Source organism: Mugil cephalus, chromosome 13, assembly GCF_022458985.1.
Source record: "Mugil cephalus isolate CIBA_MC_2020 chromosome 13, CIBA_Mcephalus_1.1, whole genome shotgun sequence".
Lineage (NCBI taxonomy): Eukaryota > Metazoa > Chordata > Actinopteri > Mugiliformes > Mugilidae > Mugil > Mugil cephalus.
The window spans coordinates 9190878-9202215 of record NC_061782.1 but is presented as its reverse complement, the minus strand read 5'-3'; the positions used below and the strand labels follow the sequence as shown (position 1 = coordinate 9202215).

The following is an 11338-nucleotide window of genomic DNA, read 5'->3' as shown; positions in this document are numbered from 1 at the left end:
TACTCAGGAATGTGAGGATGCATGCCAAAGACAAAGAATTTGAGTCGCACTCAAGGGAACCTCACTCTTTCTGTTCGCCCTCTGAAGAAATAACACCATCCCATCAAAAGGCAGGCGCGGCCACACTGGATGGAACTAATGGAAGTCTTGTGCGCGGGCTTAAGTCCGCGGAGGAGTTTAACCGAGGAGACGCTTTCGTCCGTTTCCTGCGGGTGGATCACATGAAGCCGGGGCAACATTTTTCCCCGTCGATACCGAGGATTCCGACACGTGACGCATTCGCCGACTTTTAAAAAAAATTTATTTATAGATTTATATCTCAAAAAATCTTTCCGTACATTTGAATTCACACGTTCGTCACGCTCTAACTTGAGGCACGGCACGCTGACGTGCAAAGTGGGAACTACGGAGGGGGCCTCAAGTTAGGGGGTCAGCCCCGTGTGAATCTACAGTCATAGACGCCCCTACTCTGACACAGCTACAACTTAATAAATACTTTACAAAAATAATGCAGGCTTTGTACAATGAAGATCTGCCTCAGAGACACGAGGGACACAGTTAAATTACACAAAATGAATGCATGCTAAATAAACATACTCACTTATATGGAAACCTGGATACTGTGAATGACAAATGTCCCTCCCTGGCACATTCCTGGTGGGGATCTCATTATTCTATTACCAAAGTCTTCTCGTCTCGTCACAGAGAATCTACGGGGACACAATCTAAATGGACATTTCCTACAATAATAATTTTCCCTTTTTTTTTTTAGAATATTAAGTCACTTCTCCCTTTCAAATCTGTCACAATTGGAAACAAAATTTCAGAGGCATATTTTTATAAAAACCTTTTTTAAAAATGGTTTTGGTGAAGTCGAGAGTTCCTTTTCAGCGAATAGAGATTCTGACTCTGTTGGATTTTAATTCCTCTTTGTTTAAAAGAGACTTGAGTCTTTCCTCAGAGCCTAAAAGTTCATCTATGACAAGAATTAGAAATGGTTCCAGCACCCTTTTTTGCGGGTTTAGCTGAATATTTAAGCAGCGTGTGTTCATTTCCTCCGCTCTGCAGCCGACTAGAATTCCCTCGCCTCTTCAAACTGCTTGTAGTAGTCCTCATCCTGAGGGCTGTCCGGACACTTCTGCCCGTTGTTCGGCGGCCTGGCCTGGTTGTAGCGGCTCCAGTCTCCTTTGCAGATGATCCAGGGCAGGATGTCCACCTTGTAATGCAGGTCGGCGGAGAACTCCGTGCTGATGAGGTTGGGCGTCCCCGCCCCTTTGCCGCGGGTGATGAGCTTCATGTGGTCGTCGTAGCAGCAGTGCTGCGCGGCCAGCGTGGTGGACTCGAGGGTCAGCATCGAGCGGATGCAGTAACGGGCCGTGGGCTTGTAGATCTCCAGCTTCTCCTTCGGCCCGCTGGCGTCCTTCCAGCGGAAATCTCGGCGCGTGGGAGGGTCGTGTATGTCTGCCGTGCTGTACGCCACCTCGGTCGGGTAAGAGCAAGGGCAGCTGGGGAGGTCGTTCGCCACCTTCACCATGTACTTCTTCAAGAAGTCGCTCTTGCAGTTCATCCATCGCTCGCAGCTGTCCGTGTCTGGGAGAAATGAAGACGGCATTCGCATTAGAAGAAGAAGTGTGGGAAGGCGTCACATTAAACATGAAGGTGCGTCTTCACTGAGCTTATTAAAAACAGATATCGGAAAAAAAAAAACAAAAGCAGGCAGAGGCACACTGTGCTCTTCCTGCCCTGCTGCACATTTCCATCTCTGCGCGGTAATAGGGCGCGAGCATGAGGAATGCTAAGCGCGTGCAGGAGCACCGCTGCCAGATGGATGAGCTGCCTTTGATAGTGTAAAAACATCTGAGTGAAGGATAGTCTGGAGTAAGACGAGAAAATCTCACCAACACCAAAGAGCTCCGTGGCATTGAACTCATCTGTTCCTGCTAACAGGCTCACTTCAGTAGCCGCCGTCTTGAAGGCGTCTTCAATACCTTGAGAGAGATGGATGCTCGGTGAAAGGCGGATCAAAAGGTGAACAACTGGTGGATCAACACATGGACTCGTTTTTACCTGGGCAGTTGGGCATATCGCAAGTTCTGGACTCGGTGGCTGTGCAGGCGTAACCGCAGGATCTGGTTCTCTTCTGGTTGCCATTTCCACAAGTGACGCTGCAAGCTGACCAGTTACTCCAGTCGCCCTCTCCGTCCATATAATCTTGAGAGAGAAAGAAAGAAACCGAGAGATCCTCAGCACTGATGCAGACCACATGCTGAACTTACTGGGGCCTGTTAGCATGCCTCACTAAGAATAAGTGGGGTTAGGACATGAGAAGGGAAGTGGAGGATCTCTCTTTGACACTCTGCCGTACATGCTAACGTAAAATTGTTGAACCAACTAGGCAAAGGATCCAGTTATTAAAGTAAGTCTAAAGAATTTGGCAAATCCCAACAAAGCTGCGAGGGATCCCGGAAGACGGACCTCGGCTGCTATATCTGTGATTCAGGGGTTTGAAAATTAGAAGTGAAACGGCAAGAAATCCTCCTTAACTCCAATTATCATTGCATACATCACTGTAATGTGTATACATGGAAACAGTTACTCCACGACCACCTCTCTCCATCACCCTACCGCACGCATGCACACACATCTTGAAAGCAGCGCTCCGTCAATGAGAAGAATTAATGTGGGCATTTTGGGATGGAAGTATTTCTGGCCGGGGTCCAAACCTTCCTATGCGCCCCCCTGCTGCCATCTGCCCCTCATTATGAGCGTTTTGTATGAATGCAGGCCAGATAGCCATCTACCCCGAGCCAGCGGCGGCCGAGGCAGAACTCAGATTTTGGTCGGACTTGATAATAACCTGCGCTCGGAACCGCAGAAGAGACAACCGAATCAGCGGCCCGTGATGGATGACCCTCGCAGCCTGTCCGCAATTACGATTATGAAGTTTCAAACCGAGACGGTAATGATGATAAAATATTTCCCCCCGTGCATTAGCGTGGTATGAAATGAAACGCGGGCGAGAGCTGACCACGGTGATAAGCCAGAAACATTAGGTTTTAGTAGCGCAAGTGGATAAAATGACATTTTCCGCGGCGCGCGCATTCCTCCTCGACCGCGATTGGTTTGGGCATGCTTCAACACGGGTCGGACGCACGCTGTGTGACAGTGAGCGTAAATTCTTTCACGGCAGATTTATCTGTGGGGTTACTTTTGGAGAGCGTTGTGAGAATGGTGTGGAAGCCCAGCAGCGCTCCTGGCCCCATTCCTGTTGCCCAACTTTGATGTAGCGAGGCGTTTAAACTGCGTCACGTAGCTAGCTCCACAACACAGAGGAATCCGTCTCATAAAAGAGTGTTAAAGGCTTCAATCAGGGACTCCCGAAGGCCTGCCTGGGATGACTGCACTTATTATGGTGACAGCTTAAATCAGCAAATCTGCAAATTACAGATTCCACATCAGACTACGGACATCTGTGGAAACGCTGGAGACCGATGCTCAAATGAGGGCCTGTGGACCCGGCTAAATATTCTGCAGCGTGCCTTCATTTCCTGGCACGCACACTCAAACACACACACACACACACACACATGCTCGTCATTCTCACCATATTCAGTTTGAGACTTGCTTCCCCTCCTGTCCCAGTCCGCTGGCGGCCTGAGGAAGTTGCTGTCCTGAGTGTTGCTCCCGTACGAGCGCTCGTTCTCCTCTGCTTGATGAGTGGAGGACGAGGAGGAGGATGAAGAAGAAGAAGAAGAAGAAGAAGTGTGAGGCCACCAGTTTCTCCAGTTAGGAGACGCCCAGCTGGGCTTGCTCTCCTTACGGAGGCCCTTCTCCGGCTCGTGGCCCTCCAGTCCGTCCACCACCTCGATGGTCACCTGCGTTGGAGGAAGAAGTCGATTAAGCCTTTGACAGAGCGGCTCGATCGGGCGCGGCGTGGTGGCATTTTCTGATACCCCTTCGCGCAATATCACCCCCTCCCCCCTTTCTGTCCTGACACATGTGCCTCCCAGATGAGGGGGGACTACCACCCCTGCCCCACAGTCGCCCTCCCACCTCTCGGGCTCTCTCCACCTAAACACAAAGTTCAAAGGGCTACTCAGCCTCCTCCAGACCATGAAAGCCAGATGAATCCCAGGATCAAAGACGCCCCCTCCTCCTCGCCTCGCCCCCCCCCCTCTCTTCTACCACAGCCTCACGCCCTTGCTCAATTGGTCGCCCCGCTCTCTTCCCACATCTTGAGATGTTAATACACTTTGTTCATGCTCGGATTTAGCGGCGATGCCCTCAGAAATGGAAAGACCCCCTCGCCGGATTAGACAGGAGAATGATTTAAACATGGCAGCGGTTGCTCAACCATCTGCATCACAGAGGCCGAGGGTTTGCCACACATTTACATAAGCTACCGCCCTTCTCCCTGCGCGCGGGGTTAGTAGCGAGGCGTCGCTGGTTAGCATCTGCCTTTCAGCTGTCACCGTGATTGACACGAGGCTCCGGTGTCTATCTTAAGCTTTACTGCGAGCCAGGAAGTGTGAAAGGGGAGGAAAGGGGTGACAGAAGGAGGAAGAGGGGGGGAGAAAAAAGGGGTAGCGATGTGCACCAAACTATTCTCCTCCTTCCTGTTTGCTCTTCCTGCCCTGTGTGCTTGAGTAGCCAAGTCTTCAGCGGGCGAAGGCATCAAAGTGCGCCGGCAGGTGCGCAGACACACGTGATCACCTGGATGTTGGGATTCTGTCCATTGATGTCGGCTTTGGAGAGGTCGGGGAAATTGTGCAGGTCTAGGAGGAACGCTCCGGGGCCGTCCCTGTGCACGTTGCCGCCCTGCGCCCAGGGGAGGGTTGCGGGCTGATGGGCCGAGTGCTGTTCTGGGCCAGACCTTCGGTCTTCGGGAGCCAGCTGAGCAGAGGAGCTACTTCTCGCATTTATGTTTTTTTGCTGAGGAGAGAAAAAAAAAAAAATAACCTTAGCTATGTTTCTGAATCATTGAATTTCCTTTTGTGTGTGTGTGTGTTAAAACCAAGAGCCTCTTGCGTCACTCGGCGTCCGCAGCGTCTGCACGCTTTAAAATTGATCTCCGCCATCGGCGGAAGTTCACGTGGCCGTGACCCCTGCCATAAATCCTGAGGACTCTTAATTACCCCGAGCCCAGGAAGAATCCGAAATAGGGCCACAAACATCGCACCGTGTCTGTCTGCAAAGTATAATCTGTCTCGAACCTGCGTTCAAAGCCGCTGGGCTGTGCATTTTCCTATTTTTAAACGGCTGCAGCGCGCTGCCGCTTCACCATAGTAATATGGAGTGGACATATATATAGCGTGTTCTGGTGCTGGCTGGAGAGAACACAGCTATGTAAGACGGATGGTTTCCCTGCGTAAAAGGCTATACAGAGAAACCTAAGCAAACATTGCAAAATAATTACAACTGCCCTCTTGTAGACAGAAAAACATTCGGTCTTCTGACGGCGGCGTTGTAAATCCGTCCCAGAAGGACAGTCGAGGCTTATGTCCCCTATCAGGTATGCACAGAAGGAACAATTACTCCTCAATTGGACAGACAGCCATAAGTAGCCCGGCAATCATCCATTCTGGGGTGGCAGAAAATAAGATCAAAGAAAGCCATCAATCACGCTCCTTGTTTTTCTTTTTTCACGTCCCATTTCTTCCTCCCCAGTGTTTTTGTGGCCGGGGCTGAGGCCTGAGAATATGGCAGCAGTGCTGTACGGTTGCGGTGGCCAGTCACAGACAAAGTGTCAGCTCAGCCGCATTGTGGCGGGCATAAAAGCCCCCAGTGGAGCTGTTTGTGTCCAGCCAAGGTGCACTCTGGGGCAATATAGGCGCTGTAAATGGGGCTGCACAGCGAGGGAGGAAGGATTATAAATGTACATGTAACTTGTATTCAACCACAGAGAGACCCCATTATCCATTTAGCGCTGCGCAGCTCACAACCCGGAGACCAGATGGGGATAATATGATGGATTTCACAGAATTTCAAAAACGTTCCCATCACATTTTCTTTGACGCGAGCTGTCGCCATAATTGCAATGATTATGGAATCATTCCGAGAAAGAAGATGCCTGGAATCGTCTGCCTGTAGCCACCAAATAAAAATAGGGTTTCCGCCGTAGAGATTTTTAATGAGAATTTATGTTCGGGAAAAATAAAAAACCGAGGAGACGATTCTGAAAAATGGTGTCTCGGTTCCACGGCCGAAACAATTATGGCCGAGGGCTCGGCGGAGAAAAAAACGGCATTTACGTAAGATCAGTTAGTGCATCAGCTGTCGGCCCTTTATTTGCACATCACAGGGCCCTCTTTGCTTCTATCACAAGTGCTTGGACTTTGAGATGCCCATGTGATAACCCCTGCCTTTCAAGTTGCCAGTCTTCAGATTTCACTCGGTGGCTGTAACCGAGCTCTGCTGCTGAGGGAGCAGCCCCGACAGACAGAACGCTCAGCTTTAATCACAAAGTAAATACAAACAGGAAACCCTAAACTCATCTGAGTGGCTCCTGTGGTGCAGATCACACACGTTTCTCCGGGCATTATTATTTTATAACACTAATGCTACTCATAATTTACGCTCAAGGGAATTCATTACGTTCCTCAGAGCAAAAAGAAACAAGCCCGGTCCCAGTGCGAGTAGGCAGATTAACCCTCCATCCACTATCCAGGCCTTTATGCTGCATCACACACGGCAGGCCAGCTCTTCTAATCCGGACACAAATTTGCTTTATTTAAAGTCGGACTTCAGAGAATTCTGCTTTAATCCCGGAGAAACTCTCGCTGGGCGCGAGAGGCCACTGATCTGAATCTCGCTTGTAAACACAGAGAGCCCCAGTGAGGTGGGCAAATATTGGTAGCTTAGCGGCATTAACTTGATTTACATTTAGACCATGTATTATTGTTGGAGAACACACCACTGGATAGTGCAGAATTGGTGCAAGTTTGAATAAAACTCTGTGGCAATTCAATTTAAATCATCAAAACCCAATCCAATTAAGAAATTATGTGAAAAATGTCCAAAAAACACAATTTTTTTCAGTTGCATCTTCCACTGTGGAATCACGCTAAAGCGTTCATGAAGGTGCAACCAAGGTTTTGCAGCCTGTCGTGACTTCAAACCATCATCGCTGTATTTAGAAGCTGTTTTTCCGCCCCGCTCCTAAGAAAACTACTATTTTAGTGACGTGTCTCTAAAGGAAAATTTGCAATCTACCATTCGTCCTCTCTAAACATCAGTTCAAACGTGTCTATTTTCCAGCCTCGGATAATAGATGTTGGTGCGTGTGTGCGTGGCGTCACGCTTTCCTTGGTGTCAACAGAACTGATGCTTATTTTATAACAGTAAACGCATAAACAGCTTTTTTTATATACAGTTTATGAAATGTGACGGTTTGGAATAAATTGGAAAATTCGGTCAATTGGAGTTTGAAGCATTACTGCGTAAAACACGCAGTTTGTTATCTTTTTTTCCCCCCTCCTCGACTGTAACCCTGCACGGAAAAACTCATTCGAACGTTCAAAAATCAGCAGCGTCCCCCTTTGATGACGGGCTGCTGCACAGTCTCTATCGCTCATCTGAGATCCTCCACAACAAGGAGCACACTTTAATTTGGAGATCAAAAGTGACACGCCAGTCCTCAGTTCATCTTGGGCCTCCCAGGATGTAACCCCCCCCCCAACCCTCTCCAATGAATGAACACTTGCACACATGAACCCCCCTCCCTCCTCTCCCTCAACGTATCTCTTCTTCTTTTCCCGCTTCCCCCGTTTTCACTTTGTGAGGGCTCTGCTTAAAGGGGCATGACTCTATTTTCAATTGGGAGCAACTCGGGGGTCCTTCCCCCAGGGAGGCTGGCAGGAAATGAAGGCAGTCCACATTGTGCCAGATGCTTTTCAGCACCGCGCTCATGTAGGTGGAAGAGAAACCCGTCCTTCCCCTGTCACATGCCTCATCCTGCGTGTACGCACATCACTCTTTGAGAAGTTAAATACTTTTGGAAAAAAAAAAACACAATCCTGACTGGCACCATTTCAATACAACATCAGTTGCCACAATGGGTGAACCTGCCCTCACCGGCCTGGTGATGATAACGCCCCTTGGACCGAGTAGTTCCCTCCGTCCACTTCAGGTGCACCTGAGTTTGCATCCTGTCATTTGTGTTTCCCTGAATGCCGTTTTAAATTTGACACCTCGGGACAACAATACACCCCCTGGGCCGTGACAAGCATGGCTGAAAGATGACATCACCGTCTTCAGTGGAGGGTCGGTGAAGCATATCAGCACATGGTCGGAGCATTCATGAGCAGGAAAGACGGAGGGGGGGGGAAGAACTATTCAGGACTTTGAGTTTCGGGCTTCATCGCAAGCCTCAATGTAAATTTTGGGAGTGACAAAGGGGCTGCCGAGGTTAGGAGGGTCGGTGTTTGGTACTTTTTACTTTAATTTCCTCAGAGGACACTCTCCGCTGCTTCTCTCCGTCCCGCTCATCTACTCCAGCAATTGGCTGGGTGACAAACATTCGATAAATTCCTGGGATATTTCCCCCCAGCTTTGCATGGCCTGGTAACAAAATGCAGGGCTTGCTGTTGCGTGTGCGCAGGTCATTCTGCAGTGATGGAGGGGATGAGAGAAACCTAACCTTCCTCTGTCCTGAGTAAAAAAATAAATAAATAGAACCCTAATAAAGCATTTACAAAAGAGACACCATGCCAGTGGGCATAAATACCCATTTATCACCAGGAGAAGCAGAAAGCATTTCAGCAGCACGCTAAATATACTTCAAAAAGCAGCTGAAGGATGCTTAACACCCTTTAAAAAAGCCTGTTGATCCCGGACCCGTCTTAACCCCTGAGGTCAGGATTTTGGGAGCTCCGCTGCACTCTGTGTGCTTTACGCCGATGATAAACTGGCCGGTTAAAACATTTAAACCTGCCTTTAGTGGTGTCACGCTGACGGATGTCGTCCGTTTGGAACTTTTCTGGAGGCACGCTTTTTGAGCTGGAACACAATCTCATTTTGTCCAGAACACACCAACCTATTTCCAGTATTTATTTTATTTCTAAGCTGATCAATCTGACCATCTGATGTGTTTCTAGCCCCTGGGAGTGAGTAAAGAGAGAGAATGGCTTCATGGTGCAGAAGTCAGGATCATGCCAGGATGGGGAGGGGAGGTGGCATCTCCAGGGGTTCAGCTCTGACCCTCCACCTTTGCTGGGGTGACAGTGATGAGCCCGTGATGACAGAGGAGCGCCTGGAGCTTGCATTTAACCCGCGACAATAAGGAGGTGTGTCTGTGGAGGAGAGAAGGGAAGGGAGGGGGGGTTCTGATCTCTGACCCTGCCTCATCTTCCACCCCTCGGGCGGCTCACCACCGCTCCCTTGGGACACACTTTCGGGAGACTGCGTCCGTGTTTATGTCAGGCACCAATACCCCCGGGGGGGAGGGAAAAACGGAGGCTCCGTTTTACCTGAGCTGCTGCTCTCATGCGAGAGACTTCATCAAACCCATCTGTGGCCGGAGGAGGAGACCCACGTTTCGCATCAAATCCACCCCCCCCAACAACAAACACTCACCTCTCTGAGCGCTGCGTCCTGATCCAGGCTCACAGTTACATTCCCCTGCGGCAGCGGGTTGCCCCGCAGCACCGTGATGTGCAGAGTGAGGAGGAGAAGTCCCAGGAGCAGCAGCAGTTCCGCCGCCAGTCGCACCATCCTTTTGACGCGACCGCTCTTCGGAGCCTGCGGTGTGGCCGGAGCTCCGATCCCGCCTCCTCCCGTTGCAGAGACTCCGATCTCCGGATCCGCCGGGGACGAGGAGCCGCAACACCACTTCGGAGCCACTTCGGGAATCAGAATTGCAAAAAAAAAAAAAAAAAAAAAAGGAAGGGAAACGGATCGGAAGGGGGGCGGACAGATGATCTGGGGAAAGTGATGTGCTTTAGTTTGGATCCCTGTGCTGTTGTTGTTTTTTGTTTTTGTTTTTTTATAAACAGTGATATCTCCCTAAATGTACACTTCTACTGATTGTTCATTAAAAGTTTGATTGCAAGCCAAGCATGAAACGCTGGTGCGCCCGCTGGATACAGTACAGTGAAGAGGGCTGATCCAGCGTGCAGCATTAACGCTTTCCGCTCTCCGCTGCGCCCTCGTCAGATCTCCTCCAAGCTCAGGAAACTTGCAGCCCCGTTGGCCCCGCGCTGTCCCCGCCACATTCTCTGCCTCATGCTACACTTTTCTTCAAATCCACTTCGTCCGCTTTTCTTGTCGCGTCCGCATTCTGCGTTCCCCGGCTTTGGAGAAAAAGTGCAGGTAGTTATAGGAAAGGAAAAAAAATCTATATACACTTAGTCCTTGTTAAGACTTCTCTCCGGAGTTTAGTCAAAAGCGGCATTCATCCATTGCTCTGGACGCACAGAAATGAAGACTCGGGCTGGGGCTGGCTGGCGTGCGTCGAGTCCTCCTGGAGGAAACAAGTCAAACCATATCAAACTACGGGTTACTGAGACACACGCTGTTCTTGTTGTGCGCTCTTGAGGTGGTTTTATACTAAACGCCCCTGTGCGGGCGCCCTCCCCCTGATTAACTCTTTCGTCCCTCTGAACCAGCCCTCACCACACTGAGGTCCGGCCGGGATTCAAAGTCATTTAACTTGTGAAGAAGATAAAGAGAGGAAGAACACCTCAAAGGCACATATGCTCCATTGTTATCACTGCAGATCCCGTTGACAGAATTTATGACAGAAGACGTGTCTTTAAAATGTCACTTTCAAGTAATATTAATGATATGCTCATTATGTGATCGGCTTAATTTACTGTTGGGAAGAAACAAACAAACAAAAAAAAAACATCGTGACAGATGTACAGTAAGGAGTTCCAGATCGGCTCAAAGTATCCTTGGTGGTCCCCGGAGGCGCACGGGGTGCACAAGCGCGTCGCAGCGCAGAGGAAGACACCCGAAGGCGCTTTACAGGAGGTCTCCCTCTCATGTTGACATGTGTACAGCAGCAGCCTTGTCTCGGTCTGCGAGCTGAAGCGGAAGGTGCCGCAACACTTCGCTTAAGCAAGACAAATGGTGCGTAATGTGATTAGGCCATGTGAGACCTTTTATTGTCCGCATCAAAGCGCAGGCCGCTGTGTCAAATTATGCACCAGGCAGGGATGCTGCACCTTCGGCGTGGGTGACAGCCCACTGATCCTGCGGGCGCGGAAAAGAGCGCGCAGGCCATATAATTCATCGCCTTTGAAGTCGATACGTCCAACTTGGGGCGCAAGTGGAACAATATTGTTACTCACGATGACCAACGGGGACCTTTTACCTGACAGCGTCTGAACAGCTGTTC

General features: G+C 49.8%; 1 protein-coding gene across 1 annotated transcript; it reads right to left on the bottom strand.

Annotated features, from left to right (window-relative positions):
• Positions 1–284: 284 nt before the first annotated feature.
• On the bottom strand, positions 285–10612 carry ism1 (isthmin 1). The gene is made up of 6 exons (XM_047602716.1): positions 9574–10612; positions 4714–4932; positions 3605–3875; positions 2068–2211; positions 1899–1988; positions 285–1590 (listed from the first exon to the last, which is right to left on the bottom strand). Exons 1-6 carry the CDS (start codon positions 9709–9711, stop codon positions 1073–1075), a joined length of 1380 nt encoding a protein of 459 aa, XP_047458672.1. The 5' UTR covers positions 9712–10612; the 3' UTR covers positions 285–1072.
• Positions 10613–11338: the final 726 nt, after the last annotated feature.